Source organism: Paramormyrops kingsleyae, chromosome 6 (genome assembly GCF_048594095.1).
Source record: "Paramormyrops kingsleyae isolate MSU_618 chromosome 6, PKINGS_0.4, whole genome shotgun sequence".
NCBI classification, from domain to species: Eukaryota; Metazoa; Chordata; class Actinopteri; order Osteoglossiformes; family Mormyridae; genus Paramormyrops; species Paramormyrops kingsleyae.
In genome coordinates this window covers 8,715,574-8,737,345 of record NC_132802.1, presented here as the reverse complement: position 1 = coordinate 8,737,345, position 21,772 = coordinate 8,715,574, and the positions used below count along the sequence as shown (strand labels likewise).

The following is a 21,772-nucleotide window of genomic DNA, read 5'->3' as shown; positions in this document are numbered from 1 at the left end:
TGCTGCCTGCACACTGTCCTCATCCTGCCATCTTCCTGCTGCCTTCTCACTGTCTTCATCCTGCCATCTCCTTGCTGCCTGCACACTGTCCTGATCCTGCCATCTCCCTGCTGCCTGCACACTGTCCTGATCCTGCCATCTTCCTGCTGCCTTCTCACTGTCTTCATCCTGCCATCTCCTTGCTGCCTGCACACTGTCCTGATCCTGCCATCTCCCTGCTGCCTGCACACTGTCCTCATCCTGCCATCTCCCTGCTGCCTGCACACTGTCCTGATCCTGCCATCTCCCTGCTGCCTGCACACTGTCCTGATCCTGCCATCTTCCTGCTGCCTGCACACTGTCCTGATCCTGCCATCTCCCTGCTGCCAGCACACTGTCCTGATCCTGCCATCTCCTTGCTGCCTGCACACTGTCCTGATCCTGCCATCTTCCTGCTGCCTGCACACTGTCCTGATCCTGCCATCTCCCTGCTGCCTGCACACTGTCCTGATCCTGCCATCTTCCTGCTGCCTGCACACTGTCCTGATCCTGCCATCTTCCTGCTGCCTGCACACTGTCTTCATCCTGCCATCTCCTTGCTGCCTGCACACTGTCCTGATCCTGCCATCTTCCTGCTGTCTGCACACTGTCCTGATCCTGCCATCTTCCTGCTGCCTGCACACTGTCCTGATCCTGCCATCTCCCTGCTGCCAGCACACTGTCCTGATCCTGCCATCTCCCTGCTGCCTGCACACTGTCCTGATCCTGCCATCTTCCTGCTGCCTGCACACTGTCCTGATCCTGCCATCTTCCTGCTGCCTGCACACTGTCCTGATCCTGCCATCTCCCTGCTGCCTCACCGCCGGCGGCGAGAGTGTCAAAATTCGCCCTGGCCGCCCTGCCAACGACGCTGTACAGAGATTTTTGGACGCTTTGACGTAGATTGAATGCTTGCCTTGTATTTAAAGGGGCCGCAAATCAAACAAGCTTGTTAATCTTGTGCAGACTGACCACAAGGAGGGTATAAGATAACCTCATGAAATATATTGAATGTGAAAGTAAGAAATTGATCGATGGAAAGAACTTTTTTGTAGTTACATGTTTTCTTTCAATTAAAAGCCATTTGTGTGGTGTGTAATTTTTATGTTCATGGTTAAGTGCTAGTCTAATTTCAGTATTATAGGAGACATGTATTTACTAGTCTTGGTCTTTAACATTAATTAATTAATTAATAATCCAATATGTTTTGATATGTCAGAATATTCTGCAGCAGTAACAGCTTTGCATGCTCTGGCACTAAAGTCAGCTTGAAATTCCCGCTTATTTTCAGAAAATACATAACGTTAATGCACATTAGAAACTCACCAGGAACCCCAACAATCTCGGACAACTTGGTCCATGCATCATTTTTTTTATTTATGTCCCTGTATGCAAACAGGGACACGTCGTAAATTACTGGGAAACCCGCCACAGCAATTATTAACCTCTCCTCCATTCTGCATGGGATCTTCTTCTTTGTTGCTTGATGGCACACTTGATGGCCATGGGAACTAATGTAGTCGGAACCAAAGTTTACAGGACTGCGTTATCTGGAATCTGCTCAAGCGGTGGACTTCTACATTTAGATTGGTTGCCGCCTAACCGCGTCATAGCTCATTACCATTAAGTTGACCTGATTTCAACTCTCCTTGATGCTCTCGCCGTCCAAGACGCGCCGCGCCGCTGCTCGCCGCATCTCGCCGCCGGCTCATATTGAAAATGAATGACTTCCGGCCACTTTGACGCTCTCGCCGCCGGCGGTGTGAACGCACGGTTGGTTGCTCCGAGATATCTCCGAAAAATGGGAATGCGCATGTCGTCACTTCCGGCTTCGAAACTTGGAAATTGGAATCCGACTCGGAATCCACAAGTTCTGATGGCAAATTGAACGTAGTGTTATGCTTCAACTATGGAGGGAAATCCCGGACATTTTTCAAAAGGAATTGCATTTGCAATTGCGTTTTCCATATGTGAACGCATAAAGTGTGACATAATTCAAATGCATTTGCAAATTTTGCATTACCGTTTGCATTAACGAACACTGACTGCCAAATTTCAAATGAAAAAGCAAAGTCCATTTGCAGTTGCATTTCCCATGTCTTACAAGTCATGAGCCTGTCATATTTAAATAGCAAAATCAATTACCACGTCAGCTTTTTCACCTTCTCTGCGTCGCGTACGTAGCCTGCCAAAACTCAAACGCGATTGCAATTCCTTTTTCATGAATTTCCGACGCATTACACGGAAACCTGTCAATCAGCGTCAGGGGTGGGTCTATACTGTGGGGCGTGATTGTATGTGGAGTGACGTCACTCGCAGTAGACGACCAAGAGGGGTGTATGGAAGTAAATTAATGACAAAAGTCATTGATGAAAAAAACACGTTGAATTACACTTATCGAATAAAAACGCATTGCATTAATTGTCAGAGACAAAACGTTCCACGCGCCTACCCAGACGGGCCGCCTCAAACTGGGGCCCAAATGCCACCATGCAGCAGGCAACACCTCAGCACCACACCTGCCCTGATCCCCAACAGGCCTGACCCTATTAACTCTCTGACGGTTTCGACAGTGTTCATTAATTATATAATTCAGTCTCACGTATCTGTTCACTGCATGCGCTTCATTGGCTTAGTATAAGATGGGTTATTCGCTCGTTTGATTCACAGATGCAACCTTAGAGGGATAGTGGGCATGGGGCACATGTTTTGTTCCACCACACCGTGAAAGTGATGGAGTGACAGCGACATGCATGCATGTAGTACTGAACAAGCTATGAATTTGCTTTAGACAATGCAGGAGACGCCTCTTCAGAAGCAGGAAACTCAGAAAGGTGACTGCACATTTGGCAATTCAGCACATGAAAGGCAGACTGGTATCACAGTAACCTAAAAAACAACCAATTCAAAGGCTTAGAGTGACCATTCGTCCCTCTTTATTCCCAGACTTGTCCTCTTTTTTGGGACCTAAAAATGCCCAAGATGTCCAGGATTTTGCTTTGTTTCATGCTGACATTTGCTTTCTACAGTCAGCATACTTTCAGGTGCATATTTGTGTTGCTTTGCCGTCTCCCTTCACGTCCTGTTCTCAGTGTCCTCTTTTTGCAATTAAAATATGGCCATTTAAAAGGCCATCTGGTTTCATTTGGGGATGGAAAGAACTGGCAAAACTTCCTGTATTAACAAAAGTGATCAAACAAAAACCTTATGGTTAAGCCCTCAGCACCACTCAGCAGAAGTGAGCATACAGCTTTCTGTCCACTAGGGGGATCTTACGAAATAAAAGTGGGGAACGATCTGGAGTGGAGGGGGGGACCAAAATAAAAAAATAACCACAAATAATGTTACAGAAGAAAAAAAACAATTGGAAATAATCTGGATAGGTACTGCATGGTTTACTCCTGTGCTGTGGGACGTAGCATATATTCAGGTGAATTCATGATTATCCATCCGTTTTCTGAAATCACTTGTCCTGTTCAGGGTCATGGGGGGGTCTGGAGCCTATCCGGGGGGCCATGGCTACACCCAGGATGGGGCAGCCCCCCACCGCAGGGCACACTCACACACCATTCACTCACGCATGCACACCTATGGGCAGTTTGGCAACTCCAGTTAGTCTCAGCATGCTTTTGGCCTCCAAGGGGAAATCGGAGTACCCAGAGGAAACCCCACCCTGACACTGAGAGAACATGCAAACTCCACACATGTGGAGCCATGGCAGAGACTCAAACCTTGATCCCAGAGGTGTCAGGTGACAGTGCCAACCACTGCACCACTGCACCACCACACTGCCCCCAATATCTGATTGTACATACACAAAAAATCCACACAGTTCCCACATATTCACTTTTTTATTGTCTTTTATTCTGTTGTTTAACACTGTGCTCCATGAACACAAAACATTAGTTAACTTATGGTTTGTATACAGGCAGCATGGGTGACAAACTGACAATTTTATTAAAAATAGTAGTTCATTTTTTTTTATGGAAGACCAAGAATTCAACTAAAGACAAACATGCAAAATAAACAGAAACATTTTACATTAACTGCACCTTCATAATGCATTCATCATAGAACATTCAGCGCACCCTCATAATGTATTCTTAACAACACGTAAGTATACCTTAACATCCTAACATGCCTTAACAGCTTTAAAATACATTAACAACAAATATGATTATGATTATAATGTTTGTTATTTCTGCAATGGGCTGCCCCCCGTCCTGGGTTGTTCCCCGCCTCGTGCCCGTGGCTTCCAGGATAGGCTCTGGACCCCCTGTGTCCCAGAAGGATAAGCGGGTTGGAAAATGGATGGATGGATGTTTGTTATTAATGTATAGTTCTATACTACAGCTGTTAAACTATGTTAGGATATTAAGGTATACTTACAAGCTGCTTATGAATGTTCTATGAATGCATTATGAAGGTGCACTGAATGTTCTATGAAGGCATTATAAAGGCATCATGAAAGTACAGTTACTGTAAAGCATTGCCAAATAAAGAATGTTTGTTGTAATAATTCACATACTGTATAAGGCATTAACTTCCTAAAATTGCATATTCTGTGCTTATCACACATTAATATTCATTGTAATAATTGTCTTGCTATTGGTATTAGTTCCTCCCATAATTCTCTGCTCCGCCTTCTTGCCTATTGCTGGTGAAGGGAGGACTGGTGCATCACAATACGGATGTCAGGATGATAGATCATTGCTCAGAACATTTCCTGTGGAAAGAAAAAAAAGTTAATAGTGTGTATTTCTGATTTCTGAACGCTCCTTTTACACAATTTAAGGAACAACCAAAGAGAACAACATCCAACATCCGTGTTACAGTTACCGCTGTCCAAAAAAAGAGAGGCACGTTACCTGTTCCAGATCACGGTCCTCTTCCTGGAGGTCAAAGGTCAGCTCTTGCTTCTCTCTCTCTACCTGCTGCCCACAGAGATGCATAGTTACTCCCACAGCCTTCCCATCCTCCATGACCCCCCCCCCCCCCATCCAGTCCCACCCCCCCATTTTGCTTTCTGAATTTTCCTGGAATCTCTGGGCGTAAACTCTTTTGAACTCTATCTCATTACTACCTAATGAAAAGGTTCCAAGAGCCTCTGCGGAATATCTGGGGAGTGTGTGTTTTCTGCCTTACTCATGTCTTGAAGTATCTCAGCTCTTTAATGGAAATGGGAGAGAAACGGTGAGGTAAGCATTAACCACATGTGAGAGTTATTTATTTTTAATCCTATATTGCTTTTACCTTACTTTGGACAGTTGGCTCGGAAACAATGGGTCAAATCACAAAAAGTTTTTTTTTTCTTTAATTACTATGAGTGAAAGAATATAACAAAATTTGACAGTGTGCACCTCACTGTGTCCTCCAGAACATTAAAATTGGCATTGTTCTACACAATTCTATTCCCTGTTTCAGCTAGTATCGAATCAACCATCCTAAACAAGCTAGCGCTTCCAGTTTAGAGGTAGTATTCTGGGGATGTCACTCCTACTCTGGTGCCAGTGTTTCTCTTGAGCTACCGATCTTGGATTTGTTTCATGGAGACTGAAGTGCCATCGTGGAAGAGGAAATGGAATGTGCAGAATTAATAATAACCAAGAAAAGGATGAAAATTGGACAGAGAATATTATGAAAGGTCCCGCTAACTGAATGGGTAACGAACAGTGTGCTCTCAGGTTCAAACAATAACACGGCAGACAGCGAATGGCCCCATTGTAAGCCGCTGGAAAGGCTACAGGTAGCTCCGCTTCGAATTTGTAACCCACGATTCCTGGAGCTGTTTACCTTTCCTGTTGCAGATAAGACTGCAGCAGGTTGAAGGAGAGAAGAGGACTAGCAAAGGTAAAAGCAGGGAACCCACCTGTTAGCTAATCTCTGTATCAATGACTTCATCTCCAGCTCTAATTCTTATTCAGACTCCATCCCTCACTTTCTAACGAGCTAACGAATTCATTCACTTTTGTATGATGGAAAGATGTGAAGTATATAGTAGATCAGATTTATTGAATCTATTTAGTAGCTCCATGTTTACACATTTCCTGTCTTTCAGTTCAGTGTAAACTAAGCTACGTCAAAAAACAGCATTTGATAACGAAGGAAGCTTTGTGTTTCTTTATCGACCAAATGAAAAACATGGTTGACAACCATGTATACAGCCATACATTAGCGCATGCATGGAACCTTGAAAAATGCACAAATCCCTGCCAGGCTGGATTAGGGTTGCCACCTCTCCCGGTTTCCTGGTATTGTTTTCTTTTTTGAGCAACTGTCCCAGAAAATTAACATTCTTTCCCGGGACACGAATTGTCTCGTTTTTTTTTAGAATTTCGTAGTTTCAAATAAAACCTCACTTGGTTTCCTTCCACCGCTATTAAAGGATCGATTATTCTTTTTTATTCATGTCTATACATCCAATCCCGTGTCCGTAAACGGTTTAAAACGAGTAAAGAACAGCGACGATTGGTCATATTTATACTTTTATTTGACTGGTAGCATAAATACGAAGCCGAGCGCATCCACATCCACGTCAAAGAAAAAGCGATTTACGACGTGCAACTCAGGGAGGGCGAATAGAGAAAACGTTACTGAACGGATAAGGCACAACCAAAGAGACTTAATTGGAGGACATTGCACAAAACAGAGTTTCCCAGTTACCTGGATAACCTAAGCCGAACGTGGAAACTGTCCAGTAGGAGGAGAGCTAAGCTAAGGCTGCCCCCAGCTCTCCGCCACGCGTATTTTGTGTCCATCCAAAATATGAAGGAAACGCGGCGCTGGGAAATTATGCAAAACTAAGTGGCACCAGAGTTTTGTATTAACCAAACGCGCATGTAAAATGTAAATGCTTCGAGTTTGCAACATTCATTGGGGGACAGCAGGGACTTCTGCAGGGATGAGGAGTACACATGGAAAAGAGCTGAGAAATGTCAGTGTCAAGTTATCCAAATTCATTAAGGTAAAAGGTTGCATATAATGTATTATAATACGTATAATAATGTTTTCATTGCTAAAGTGAGTATACCTTCGGACATAGATATAGGTTTTATAATTAGACCATATATATGTACTCGTTAAAAAAAATCTGTATTTAAGGTAGAAATGGACAGCAGTTGGCAAAGTGCCAGCGTCCAGATTGAGCGCAACTGCGTCCGCGTCAGGATAAATATAGGTAAGAGATGCATATAGGGAGTCCTTCAAATAATAACAGTATGTTTGCAAAAAAAATTTAATCGCAACCCCCCAAAAAAGTCCAAGTGTCCTGGTCTTTCACAAATCAAAGGTGGCAACCCCAGGCTGGATGGTGGAACGTAGGTGGATGCAGGCTAAATCTTGAGCTCAGTTAGCGGTTATAGCATGGCAATGAAAAGATGACAAGGAAGGCTAAAAGTGACCCTGCCTTGCTCCTGTTCCTGGTGACCCTGGCCCTCTGCTGGGCGTAGAGGATTGCGTCGTGGACGGAGGCAAAGAGGTGGCCGCGGTCCATGCTGCCTTCTTCGAAAACTCCACCGGCTTCAAGTTCATCATACACCTGAGCTATAAACAACACAAAGAGTAGGAAACCGGTAGCGACATCGCTGTTTGTTTTAGGATTTTTTAAAACATAATCATTGTGCTTTGGGTGTGGGCAAAACGAATATTAAAATGCTCTTTCTAGTCTTTGATCTGTTTCTTTTGATAACTGCACTTAAAACAGAAAAAAGTTTAAACGCTGAAAAGATGAACAGTAAAACTACAAAAAAAAATCCACAGTAACAATTACTATTTATTTTAGATAAATATATTTATTTTGGATTTCCTGACTAACAGTTTCTGTTGGTTTTAGATAACCTGAGTTGTGCTTTAGAAAAAACTAAAAAGGTCAATTTAAAATGTTGTAACATTTAAACGAAATAACCCCATTGCATTGTGCACATGTTACCGGTTCCTGTGCTTTGAGGTGACGTGTACTCAGTCATTCATGTCAGTCATGCTTCCTTACAACAATTAATAATCTTTTCCAAATGTACCTCTCTCCTACAGGAGGTATTTAGTGACTGCAGTTGACACAGATAAAAGACAAGGCAGTCAACTTAAGCACAGGACTTTTCATGCTCCAAGCCAGTCTGTCTCTCCCTTCCTGGCCTAAGTGTCAGGGATGTGCATACATTGCATACAGTGATGTGACTTTGAATGTTCCTACATATACTACAAACAACTAAAAAATCCTGACCTTGCAATTATGTAATTCTAAAACATGCAGTGCAAAAAAAAAATTTAATGACTGTCTGCTTTGTCCACATGGGACTGCATGACCTTTCCAAGATTCATTGTTTCCTGCTATGGGGATGAGGTAACCATGGCGATGGAATACGTCTGTTTCTCTTCCCAAATGCAAGCTTTATCAGTTTCCCTCAGAATGACACCTTGTGTTTTATTAAAGCTAATTCTATTAGCCGTAGTGACAGCAGCTTACTGATTACCCGAGATCAACAGCTACAAATGCAAAACATTGTGCTGATATTAATACAGTGATATTTATTATAAATGTCATTATTTTAGAATGCATCTACAGAAATTTATAAATATTCTGGTGCGAAAGGATTTTGAACTTTAGACTATAGAAATGCAACTACAGTACTTTATATCCTGCAATATTATTTTACACTGTAAGTCTAAGACTCATCTGCATTTCAATTCCAAAACTACAGTAACATTACTAACATTTTTTTGACACTAAGTGAAATGTAATATTGTAAGATCAAGGTGTCACTCTAATGACCTCAAAACTATGAGTAAAAAAATCACAGCACTGCTGAGGTGTTATTAAGATGGTTCACATATTAACTGGTAATTTCTGCTTGAATATTAATCTCTCGCATTGTCCTTTGCACATTGACGGGCTACACACTGGCTCATTGTACCATGTTTCCATGGCAACAGCTTTGTCAACATCCTTGTGCATCCCATTCCTCCAAGGGTAAGAGTCTCAGAGGGAGCCGCCTCACCTTGGATGTTGGCCAGATACAGACTGATCCCCAGCATCTCGTAGCTGGAGCTCATCTGCACGGGAAGAATGAATGATTACAGGGTGATTATACCACTCCAGGTTCAACAGGGGACTCCTTCACAAACAGTGGGGAATCTGACGTCTGCATTCCAACATGGCCTTGTACTTTTTGCCCTATAATCTATAACTGGATCCAATTTATCCACAACAGAGAGAATTTTATTCCAGCAAGGAAATTAAAAGTACTGTACACTAAAAATTGGTTCTAAACCAGGGGTCTCCAACCTTATTTACAGTGTGATCTACAAAGAAAAGAATCTGGGGAACTGGCAACTGTAAAATATGTTGACTAGGGAGAGTGGCACTGGTACCCTCCAGACTACTAGTATAGGGTGACCAGATTGGCCCAGTTTGACCAGAACAGTTCCAATTTGAGGCTGCACATCCTGCTGTTCCAAGATATAATTGAAAAAGAACAATATGTCCTGGTTTTAGCATGCTTTCCATCTTAAAAAAATGATTAACGTGCAGCAAACAGAGCTCAACCAACACACACACACTACACAAGTGTCCCAGTTTGGGACTTTAAAAATGTGGTCATCCTATAATAGTACCTCATTGTTGACTCGCTGGCAACCAATGTTCTACACCACTGAAAGATTCCTGCATTTTCTTGTGCAATAAAGTACCTCAATTAATGCCTATTGCATTTATAAAAGAAAACACAAAATGCTCCAGCCCTCAGCTAAAAGCTAATTGGCCTCCTGTGGACTCCCTTCCCTATCACTCACTGATTCCAAACATATCATTGGCTAATGATAAGTTTGACCTTTCAGTATGAATTATGGCCCCTCACCTTAAAAAAATCAGAGAATCACCTCCGGTTCAACATTCCCTTCCAAAGCAAGACTAACAGAGTACAATAAATGATGAACATAGTGGTGAATTTAATTGCCAAAGAGGGGGAAAGGTTGAATGGCCCACCTTAGTCAGCACCTTGATGCCCATGAGGTCTACAAAGCAGACACCTGCCAGGTCCAGAACCAGGGTGTGGAAAGGTAAGGGCCAGGGCTCCATGGTAACGGGCAGACCGCCGGGGGGGTCCGGGGTCGGGTCTGGGTCACTTTCGTCCATGATGTTGCAGCTGAAGTTGACATATGCTGTGGGCATTTCAGTCTTGGAGCTGCTGGTAGAGCTGGAGTCAAAGTCGCCCTGTAGAACCATCTGTGATATGGTCTAAATGTGGGTGATATGGGATGGGGTGGAGAATCAAGCAAACACAGAGTCACTGTGTTATATTATAGTCTCAGAACAGCTAGGCTACAAATTAAATAACTGCCTTATCAAAAAATATCACAGAAAAAAAAGATATTTTTGTAGTATAATTTGAAAATTGTGATGGATCCAATTGCACGAGCTCTCTGAATCTTCCAACCAAAGTAAAGTCATGTGATTTATTCTCAAAGACATTATTTACACATCAGCTATAAATATATTATTGAACTCATAATCAGAATTGCCCTGTTCTAAACATCCTGCTTGAAACATATGATTAAACAGAACTGGCTATAGTCTCATTAATTGCTTTGCTTTATCAATTATTGAGCAACATCTGAAAACGTTCCAGATATTGCATAGCTACATAAGGGCAGACTGCTATACCTGTAAAATACTAGCCTGTAAAGTTTCTTTTTTCAGCTATGATACCAAAAGGTCTTCGTAATGGTACATTACATTATTTTGGTCACAGGATATTGAGTAAATCAAAAATTCCTCAGAAAACACAAACAGTTTCCCCAGTGCTGACGGACTGCAGTGCTTTAAATGCTTTAAATCAAAAACCTGAGCAACCTGGTTTTCATGATATCACACTCGCTCCTCCTTACCTGGGTCTTCATGGTGACCAGGGAGCCTCCCTTCCTCTTCCTCGCCCCCGTGTCCTGGCTCTCACTCTCCTTCAGTTGCTTCTTCAGAAATTTCTTCCTTGCTAAGAGCAGTTTTCCTGGGTCCAGCCCAGTCTGTTCACACACAGACCAGGGAAAAAATGCATTGTGAAATTTCATAGTAAAACTGTAATCTTGTCTGACAGATTTACTATGTACTGTAACAGTCTGACCATGTATTATTTCACAGTTTGACCATGGGTTTGCACAGTGAATTCGTACACTTTTCATGGTTCTACCGTGAAATCTATATTCGAAGTTTGGATTTTCTGACTGTGATGTTTACCAGATTAGAGATAAGCTATGGACAGTTCAGGATTCTACTAAGAACTACTTTGCAGTCAAACTGGTAACTTCACAGTATCACGATTCATGGTCCTACTGTGACCTTTATGGTCAGATTCACTGTCAGCTTAATAGTCCCTGCAACTGTTAAGTCGCTAGATGGTAATGGCTGGGGTGCCTTAAAATAAACCCTAAATGATCTGTAAAAAAAAAACAAACAGAAAACATCACATAAATTGAAGTGAATCCAGCACTAGTGATGTCCTTTGGGGCCGTAAACCAAGAAGCAGCTGTAAAGGCTGTGTGGGACGACATATGCTCAATGCAGTGGAATATCTATGATACGATGAGAAAGCAATGCTGCAGAACAGGTCATTCTGACATGAAATATGGTTAATGACAGTCCTGTTCATTAGACCGGCCTGTATCATGGCTTGAAGCTGACTGGACAATATTACCATTAACTCTTCCATGGTGGAAATGATGAAAGTTCATACAGTAGTACATAGGAATATTCATAGTTGACTGTAAACTGTTGATAAAACACTTATCAAACTATCAGAACCTAACATCACCATTTATCTGAAATATTTCTAGTTAAACTGTAAATATTATGACTAAGATGACTATTAAAAAAAGCTGCCAAAACTGAACTTCACAGTTCAACTATAGCATGTTTGTAGTTGAACTGTAAATTTTACTGTCAGAATTATTACACCAGAAGAGGTGACCATTAAGAGTTTTACTATGAAATGTTCATGGTCAAACTGTAAACTTTATACTAGAACTATGAATGATTAAGGTTAAATTATAAACTTAGCAGTTTTACTGTGAACTTTCACAGTGCATTCTTCCGAGGGACACATATAACTAACTATAACCATATGAAAAATAAACATTTTTATTTTAAAGCAGCTATCTGCAATTAAATCAAGAAAATGTACATATTCATGGTAGATGTGATTATATTAAATCATTATCTGAACATTTCTACAGGCATATTTAAAATAATACTCCCATTGTAGACAAATAATGTCGTCTCCTAGCAAAAGAGTCTGAACACTCACCTTTTTAATCACTTTTCTGCGGAATATTTCTGCATTGGCAAAGTAAATGGGGGAGCAGTAGTTGACGATTTTAATTCCCTCCACAAATTTCACCTATGAGATCAAAGCATGACAAGAAGACACAGTAAACTGAACCTTGAAGAGTGCAAACAAGTGTTGATGATCCAATGAAAATTACATGTGACTCACGAGCATAAAATGCAGATCTTAATAAAAACAGGCTGAAGTAACATTTCTTGTGCAGTAAGGTGAACTTTTACGTCTTTGTGTGCCTGAATGAGCGAGCATGCCAATGCAGCTGTCTTTGAATCTTACCTTACTGTAGACCTTAGGGTTCCTGTATAGGTCACTGTCAGCGATCTGCCCCACCTCTGAGCCATTTCGGCTGTAAAAAAACATGTAAATCCAACATGTAGCGCTGTGTTTCAAAATTATACAATGGTAAGAAGCCTCTTATTTAATCCCCCCCCCTTTTTTGACAGTGAAATAAAGTTCTCACAAGATCTAATTAATTTATGTAATTGGATATCAACTAATGTGGATTTTGTGCTATGATGATCCAAATAAGCAAATTTTCCTGCAATTTAAACTTCAAGTTTACATAGAAAACTGTCAGACTCCCAAAGCAGCAAATAGATTAAAACAAATTTAAATCTATTTAAAATAAATGTAACAAAATCTGTAAGCTTATGACCAATAAAATAATTCAATTGTATCTTTTTTCATGAAACAGATTATAAGATGCTTTGTTGACAGAACAAAATACTATTTCCTGCCTTACGGAGACGATGGGCAGGGAGGGGATGTTTTTCGACATTATACATGAAGAAGCCTTGATAATTAGTGATAAAAGAAATCTATGACATTGGTTCCACTCACAACTGCGTCTGGAAAATGACCACGAGGACAGAGAATCCCACCCCGATCACAACTCCGTAAGGCAGACTGACGAAGAACGTGGCCAAGAAGGACACCACCCATACACACTGAGGAGGGGAGCGGAGGGGAGAGGTAGGAGAGGAGAGCCGGACACATCACATCACTGACGGGCACACAACTGCACCAGCTTATTTCTGAGATGTCTTTTTTTGGACATCCAGATATGGAGCTAATTGAATGTACAGTAGCTATGCATACTTTACATGTTCTTCAAAATGTTAACATTCAAAAATATGTACAAATTAGTATGTTCAGTTACGCTTGTACCCAGACTCAACTTTGTGGGTGTGTGTTTTTTTAATTATTATTGGTTCTATCTGAGCATGAATTAGAATTAAGAGAGACTGTGTCATGCTCCCTAGTATGCATTTGCCTCTGTGTAAGAGGAATATTTAATAAATATAAATAATAATAATATTTAGTTAGGTCTATTTTGAAGTTAACATGTTTTATAAGTGGATCACCTTCATTTGGTAGCACGGCCAATACTGAATTCACCTTTGCAATTTTTTTTTATTATTACGGGTGACAAGTATGTAAATCTAGAAAGATGTATGCATATTTTTACACATTGTTGTATATCTATTTAGGTCATGAATGGATTTTATCAAATAAGCAAATATATTTTTGAGCCTCTGAAATGTAGGATTCTACTCCAATGAGATTTCCCGCTTTTGTTCTGTTATGAGGTCACCATGTGCTTAACTCACACAGTCCAGTCTGTTCTTCTTCCACATGTAGAAGGGGTCTGAGAGCTGGAGGAGCGTGTTCTTCAGGTTGACGGCTATTAGAGCACCAAGGACGGACTGGGGACGTGCACAGCAGTACAGAGCGATATGAGTCATGTGACTTAGCAGAAACATTCATTCTTTTCCTTTTTACCTTTCATTCTCAGTGCAGCAGAGTAGCGTTGATTTACTCACTAAGAGAATATGTACGAGCCTTTGGGCCATATATATCAGTACATCAAGCTGAGTACCATAGTACAACCTGGCCTACCAGCTAACCTACAGTAAATTTACAATTGCAAAGAATTTTAGTCTGCAATTAACTATATTGTGGGATGTTCTCACCTTAGGTAGTGGCTGCAGGAAGGCTCCCAGAGCTAACATGGTGATCATCACCACCAACATCACACACAGGCTGGCAAACTAGAAGGAGAGCGCTTATAATGTGAGCAGAAGGCAAAATGAAAATGAATATTTAAAAAATGTGTTTTAATGGAAAGTAGTTTCTCATTCTGCAAACACCACAGATGCATTTAATTAAAGGCAGTGTTTGCTTGGTAATTAATACATCAGCCGCTTTATCGTCATGCATAAAAAAAAGTCACATGTGACATCATTGTTGTCAAGCCTAAAAACCAGTCTTGCACTTTTCTCAAACCCTTACAACCGTAAATCTCTCTGCTCGGCTGCCTGCTAAGCGCCACCTGACCTGCGAGGTCCCACCGGCGCTGTCCACGGCCAGGGTGACAGACAGGGCGCAGCAGATGACGTGGATCTTAAAGAAGGAGCCCAGGAAATTACTGCAGCCCAGGGCCAGCATCTCCTGACCAGAGAGAGGTGCATGGAGAGAGTGTAAAGTGTGACAGTAATATGGAAAGAAGCAGGGCTTCAGGATACAAAATAAACAGGGCCTTTAAAAATGTTATGACCTTAGACTCATAAGTATTTGTGGAGTGGCACCGAAATAATGGTGCAATGAAGTTATGATTGGCTGCTTATATATTGCCCCACCCATTATCTTACTCCCAAGGCATTCACACCTGATTGGGGTCGACATCATAGCCATGCTTAGCCGCCAGTGTCCGGCCCATGGCCAGGTTGATGACATATCCTACGATGGCCAGAGAGAAGGCTGTGCTCAGCATGACCTCCCACTCACTCACTTTGGGGAGGATGGGTGTGGGGAACCTGTTTGGATTGGGTCAAAAGACATGGTTGGAAATATTTATATTCCAGTGAAAATCAGAAGAACTGGCTTTATCGCTGGGTGTGCCCTCACCCGAGAGGAATCTCTCCAACGATGTCCATGTGGTATTTCCTTGGCATGTCAAGAGGCCCAGAGATAGCTGTAGCAACCACCACCTACGTGAGAGAAAGGCCCATTAAACACAGAAACGGAAACCACAGTTAATCACCCAGAATCATTCTTTTATAGATGTATAAATATATTCAAAGCATGTCTTTACTGTTTTTGGTCCTTATCTTTCGGCAGTTGAGTCAGAATCTTGGTGTTTGTAAACTATAACATTTCATTATGAAATTGTCATTTAGATACCTCTGTACATTTAAAAAGCAGGAAGTTTCAATAATATCATAACAATTTTAACATTTTTAACTTTCTCTGCTAACACTGGTAAACTGAAACACTGGTTGTTTTCTTACCGAATGCTTTATTTGTATAGACATGTGATTGTTTTGAATTTGTGTATTCAGAGACGATTCTAAGATTTAAGGTGTGGGGTGTAAAAGAACCCATAATTCATAGAGAGGGGAGGGGCCAACCTTATCATTAGCCAATGATGTTTGAATTGGTGAGTGACGGGGAAGGGGCACTCCGGGGACCAATCAGAGTTCAGCTGCGGCCAGTGTCCCTGTGTCCCCCCTCCCCTGTCTATACTTCATAAAGTTCTTTAAGGAAGTTATAAATAATAGTGCACAGTGTTCTGACTATGTGTGTTTTCCCTAACCGTTGTGAATAAAGTATCATGAATAAAGCATCATAAAAACACTGTGCTTGTGGCATTCTCTTTCGATCTCCTGAACCCCTCCTGCCACGTTCCCCAGCCCAGGCTGGTGGTCTTGCTCACTATGATGATCTCCATGGGGATGGGGAAGGGCAGCCGGTGGCGGTAGCGAGCACTCAGCTCCTTCACGGTGAAGAGCACCACACTGCTTATAAGGGCAAAGACCAGGGAGGCCACGTTGGTATGGGGAAGGCCATAGACAATGTCCACCAGGGTCTAGGGCACAGAGTATGCAAGTCAAGTTGGGTCAGTATCAACATGGGCAGGAAGGCGTGGTGCTGAACTGACAAGAGCATGACATTGTATCGTAGGGTCAACTGTCCAGAACACACAAGCAGAATGAAGTGTATTCTACACGCACAGGAAAAGCTGGTTCTTTTAAGAGAAAACATCTGAACAGTCTTAATTACATATCGCTTTAAAACAACAGGGATTGTTCTCATTGCCCGCATCTATATGAGCATTCGTCATCTAAAATGCTTTTTCATAAGTACAAACAGAGTTATTGCTTAAGTTGACTTTTGTTGGGTTCAAAGCAAGCCATTTTGCAAACTCCGCCCCCCAACCGTCATCATTTTCCATAATCCAATAAAAAGAACATTTAGCAGAAAGGGACTCACATAGATGACGGCCAGCGGTCCGCTGTAGGGCGGTACTCGTATCCCAAATATGTACTTAAGCACAGAGATTAGGATCTGCAGCCCAGCAGCGGTCATAAAGCCACGGACAAAGGATTCAGACAGGTAGATGGCCACAAATCCAAACTGCATCAGACCGAGGCCCATCTGCTCAAAGAGGAACATACAGACACCGTCTTTAGCCATGCATCATATGGCTTAAGGGAGGAGCATCTTGACTTAGATTAGCAGAATATTCAGTTGTTGATGAATATTGATGTTGATGATGTAGATGGTAGATCACCATAATAGGGATATATGGTATGTCCAGTCATCAGCTAACCCAGTAAAAGTGCCTATGTCCTTTATTTGCTTTTCCATTTGCACTTGTTAAAGCTCTCGTACCTGTATGATGGCAGTGAGGCAGGCTAGGGTCCCTGAGATGCCAAGGCGAACCTGGTTCATCATCTCTTCGTCCACCACAGTCTTGTTGAGGGTCGTGTTGAAGTGGCTGAAGTCAGAGTCGGGAGCTAGGCTCAGGCATACCATGCCCACCATGATGCTGAGGACGGCAAAAGTACCTAGGCAGAGAGAGGCCTCTCTATGAGCATGTCCCACACCTTCCAGAAGATGCTACTCCAGAGCTTGAGTTTTGCTATATTCCAGACCTACCCGGTACCATTTGGTGGACAGTGCCCATAAAAAAGTAAGGGATTAGAGGGAAAAAGGATGAGTAGAGTCCATTGACTGGAGGCAGGTTGGCTAACAAGGCGAAAGCCATTCCTGCCAAGAGAAGAAGAGCGTCAATGAGGCGTTAAATCTAAGGCATGAATGTAATCTAATGGAGCGATTACATCAGCCCATGCTATATATCCATCTGTGCTGTAAAGATCATTTTCTAAGTTCTATGTTTTGTGTTCCAAATTTCTCTAATCTTTATAATGATATTGGGAATCGGTTTTCGCATTACGACAGTCACCCATATGTTACAGAAAAACACAACATGGTAAAAATTATAGAAAGGATTTTGGTGTCAAGATCTGTCCGTCGTGTTCTTTTTTAACCAGCAGGTGTCACTGGTCACCCCATTTCTGCCTAATGTGTCAGTCACTTGCACCTGTCTCTGCTTAAACCCTTGTTACCTATGTATACATGCGTTTGCCCTGGCCTGATTGCCCAGAGAGTGCCTGATGTTTGACGTTAGTTGGAAATCTCACTGGAGTACAACCCTGTTGGATTACCCATAGACCCTCCTGAAAGTGTCTCCCAGCCTCCTGTTTTGGACTCCTTGTGGTCCTTTGTTCTGTTTCATCTGTGTTTTGGTTTATAATAAATCCCCTTCAGTTAATCCTAAGACTGTGTTTGGATTCTGACACTTATAGACATAGAATAACTTACATTGATTTCGCAACATATTTGCAAATTGGCCCCTAGACGTCACATTTTTTTAATTAGCTAATGCTTTTATCAAAATAAACATACATTTCTGAGAAAGTAGGGCCAGACAGTTCCTGAAGCAAATTTTAAATTTAAACTTTCCAATCACAGACACAGCATCCAACCCGACTGATTGACACACCCAAATAAGTTATATTCCTTTTATAGGTTTTGCCAGACACTTGAATCAACGAACACAGTAGCAAGCCACAAGACGGACCTTGGGGAACCTGGATGGTGCCTGCGCTGATGCCACTGATGACATCACACAGGAGGTTCTGCTTGAACTTATATTTGGGCAGCCAGCTGAGCACTGGCAGGTGTCTGAACAGCAAAGCCTTGATGCGAGGTCCTGAACACCTGGGGGGGGACATATACTTACAGCAGATCATACTCCCACTACCACCCCCCTCTACAGTTTCAGTTCTCACAAGGTGATACATGGGTAGAGATACATTTCGTAGTGGACCAAACAAGGTTCTACTTTATACTGAGTGATTCAACCCTCAAAAAATTAAAACATAGTGAAAATACCTGAAAAATTTTCCAATTTTCTCCCGTAATGGGAAAGTGCGGCTCTTTTTGTCGTATTCCGCATCAAAGCAAGGCAGGGAGTACACAGGTCTGTCGATCACATAGCGAGCTGATTCCTGGTACATGGCGTCTGGAAATCAGTGGTCAGGTGATGAAACTGACCTCAGGAACTACTGGGAAAAAGATATGAAGCATCTTTGATGCAATGCAACTACACGTTTCTAAGACATAGGTGACTTAGGAAAAAGTCGGGAAAACATGAGAATAAGCTTTTGAAAATGAAATGTTTTCGCACTTTTTAGCAGTATAAATATTGCTACTTTGTATGCCTGTTCTAGGCTTATCAAGTTTATGAATTATATACAGCCATATGACCTCAGCCCATGGCCATTGTTTTAAACATCATGCAGTGACCACCGTTTGCCTAATGGTTAAAGAAATCCAACTGTAACCATCTATACTGAATGTTTTGTTTGAGTTGAGAAATCCATAGGGTCTGTAAAAAACATCTACACTGTCAGAAAATGACATTTAATGTACCCTCCAATGGTACAAAACTGCTCTTCAGAGTCTGGTTCTGTGTTTTAAATTAGACTAAAAAGTACAAGTAAGTATACCCTCACAGGTACAAATTGTTTTTTCTGACAGTGTCATTCATTTTCAACTTGTATCATCTCGTATGATGCAAATCATCAATAGGAATAAAACAATGTTAAAAAAACATTCTCAACTCGCCTATTTTCAGTACACTTCACACATTATGTGTGTTTTTTTACTCTACCCTCTATGCACAGGTTCTTTATCTGACCTTGAAGGAAATTGCCAGGTACACTATCATTCTGATAACACAAGAGAGCACAAGTTCTCCATTACATAGATGCTCATTACACAAACCAGACGCCCACACCTCAACCCAAACAGGCAGAATCAAATATTAGCAGCTCCTGTAGTCACTTTTCCCTGACGCCAAGTAAAACACCAGCAAGGAGACCTCAATATCAAACGAAATTCATGTTTCATAATTTAACTTGTATTTTATCCTCAGTAAAACACTACACCTAAGAAATAAAATCTACAAATAACTTCTATGTGGAAGGGTGAGAAATTGAATCATTTGACAAGTTGTTTTCATGAAAGGTACTATGAAAAAAATGATCAACCCAGAAACTTATGACTTGATTCCATTCGGCCAGGCACAGTCAACCTGATACATAGGTCACCACCTTCCAGCATGTTCAGAAAGTGATGTGTGAAATTCCAAACTCAGGGAAAAAGCAACAATTGAACAATTATAGCATGAATGATTGCTGCTGCGGCCATACTGACTTACCTTACCAATGGGCTGTATTGCTAGGGTCATTCGCCTCAAATCAAATGACACTCCACAGCTCAAGCACTGGTGGAGTTAATTGTTGGTTTTATACCAGGGGAGGGCTGGCACGGTCTCTGTGGGAGGGGCCATACAGCTCAGTCTGCCGTCTCATTCTGCCACTTTTGCAACCAGGAGCACCAGCAGAGACTTCACTTTTCATGCCTCTTTGCTGTTCTTGATTTTGCAGTGAAAATATAATTGAAGAACAATTAAATTTAATGCATATTTAATGTCTATAATAAGATGTATCTATAATAAAAGGCTATAAAGGTAACACATTTATCAAAGGCTGTAGGTGCTTTTGTTGATCATAGAACAGGTGGACCTCGCCAACTCCCCTGTCATAATGCTCAGGAAGACGGCAGATACCAGAGTAATACACCATATACATGGAGTCCTAGAGGAGACCAAGCTCAAATCACATCTTTGAGGAATCATAAACTGAAAGAATTCAACGTTGGCTGAAGAAGGCGAGGATATCCATGAGCAAAAGCGGTAAGAATCAGAAAATAACTCGGCTGTGGGAAAACAGCAGCTTCAGTGCAGCCTTTCAGAATCTTCGCCAAAACATCTGACGTTCTTAAGACACCATAGAACTCCAACAGTTTGCTGTAAATTTCAGCTATTTACTAGAGAATGAGAGCGGTCACCTCTGTTTCCTTTTGCCAAGGGTTGAAAGCAAGGAGGGGCCAATGTGTGGCATTGAAAGTCCTTCACCTAATTAAACAACTTTGGAGTATGAACATTCCACTCATGCACTGTGCAAAAGCTAAAAAATATTAATAATTAAAAGTAGCACTTGTGTTATTATTATGTAAACATATATATCAGGGGTGGGCAGCCTTATCTACAAAGGGCCGCTGTGTATGCAGGGTTTTGGGATAACCTTTAGGTCAGCTGTTCAAACCCAGGTGCGAGGACTCTTCAGCCAATCAGTCCTCTAATTAGTGAAAACCCCTATACACAGCGGCCCTTTCTGGATACGATTGCTCACCCCTGATATATATCATATGTCATCACTGTTTGGTATTGATATAAACCAGGGTTATTCAACTCACGGTCCTCGAGGTCCGAGCCCTGCTGGTTTTCCAGCCTTCTTTTACCTGTCAGTCAGGTGTGAAGCCTCTGACCAATCAGAATCAGCAATTATTAAACAACTACCTGGGGGAACTGAAAACACGGCCTGGATTTGGAATCGTGGTCCAGAGTTGAAGAACCCTGATATAAACCTTATTCTTAATAATTTCTGGGGAAGTGTTGCTTTTGCCAGTAGGTGTTACTCAATGCATTGGGAAATAGAAACACAGATCTGGAATTTAAAATTCCCCCATTCAAAGCCAAGAGTACTGCAAACTGGAACAAAAATCATTACATAGGATAAGGCCGTATAATTTTGAGAGTTAGTGATAAAAGTTAGAAAGGCATTTTATACAGTCTCAAATAATAAATTTGATTTAGGATGACTCATTTATTAAGTTAATTTCTGCAAGATTAGGGGTTGCCAGCCTTTTAATGTCCTCAACTCGTCTTAGTTTTAAGAAAGAAAAATTTATAAAAATGTGTTATGAGGAAATCAGTATCGTATCACAATTACAGGTATTAGTAAGTGAATTGTGCTTCACAAAGGCCAAAATGCAATTTTTTCACAGAAAGATGTTGGTTCAGTCCCGCTCCACCAGGCTCTTCAATATTTTTTTCCCCAGACTTCTCAACTCTGACCAATTCTATAAACACTGATAAATGCTTGTTTGCAATACACCGTGTCTGAATCTGTTATTTGCACAGTCTGTTTACGTTTACTGTTTACTTGTAG

General features: G+C 41.6%; 1 protein-coding gene and 1 long non-coding RNA gene across 5 annotated transcripts; one reads left to right on the top strand and one right to left on the bottom strand.

The window, feature by feature from the left end:
• Nucleotides 1-3,850: 3,850 nt before the first annotated feature.
• Nucleotides 3,851-19,973, bottom strand: LOC111855666 (solute carrier family 26 member 9). Of its 4 annotated transcripts, none has more exons than XM_023834892.2 (21): nucleotides 19,918-19,973; nucleotides 18,588-18,760; nucleotides 18,274-18,413; nucleotides 17,289-17,399; nucleotides 17,022-17,197; nucleotides 16,620-16,784; nucleotides 16,063-16,215; nucleotides 15,255-15,337; nucleotides 15,016-15,163; nucleotides 14,685-14,798; nucleotides 14,321-14,398; nucleotides 13,958-14,053; nucleotides 13,188-13,294; nucleotides 12,624-12,693; nucleotides 12,309-12,401; nucleotides 10,900-11,031; nucleotides 9,998-10,249; nucleotides 9,012-9,066; nucleotides 7,424-7,560; nucleotides 4,887-4,952; nucleotides 3,851-4,744 (listed from the first exon to the last, which is right to left on the bottom strand). In XM_023834892.2, the coding sequence occupies exons 2-21, from the start codon at nucleotides 18,710-18,712 to the stop codon at nucleotides 4,733-4,735; spliced, it is 2,313 nt and encodes a 770-aa protein (XP_023690660.1). In that variant the 5' UTR covers nucleotides 18,713-18,760; nucleotides 19,918-19,973; the 3' UTR covers nucleotides 3,851-4,732. The 4 variants fall into 4 exon arrangements, with proteins under 4 accessions (XP_023690660.1, XP_023690663.1, XP_023690662.1 ...); XM_023834895.2 differs by having other exon boundaries at nucleotides 4,887-4,949; XM_023834894.2 differs by having other exon boundaries at nucleotides 18,588-18,717; nucleotides 19,918-19,968.
• Nucleotides 5,766-15,128, top strand: LOC111855667 (uncharacterized). The gene is made up of 4 exons (XR_002840949.2): nucleotides 5,766-5,868; nucleotides 14,326-14,420; nucleotides 14,674-14,812; nucleotides 15,006-15,128. It is a non-coding gene; the product is annotated as an uncharacterized lncRNA (long non-coding RNA).
• Nucleotides 19,974-21,772: the final 1,799 nt, after the last annotated feature.

Coding starts and splice junctions, on each gene's coding strand:
- LOC111855666 (XM_023834892.2), bottom strand. CDS start 18,712: ATGTACCAGGAATCAGCTCGCTATGTGATCGACAGACCTGTGTACTCC. Junction 18,414..18,587: donor AAAATTGGAAAATTTTTCAG/GTATTTTCACTA, acceptor GTCCCCCCCCAG/GTGTTCAGGACCTCGCATCA. Junction 15,338..16,062: donor TCCCCATGGAGATCATCATA/GTGAGCAAGACC, acceptor TCTCTCACGTAG/GTGGTGGTTGCTACAGCTAT.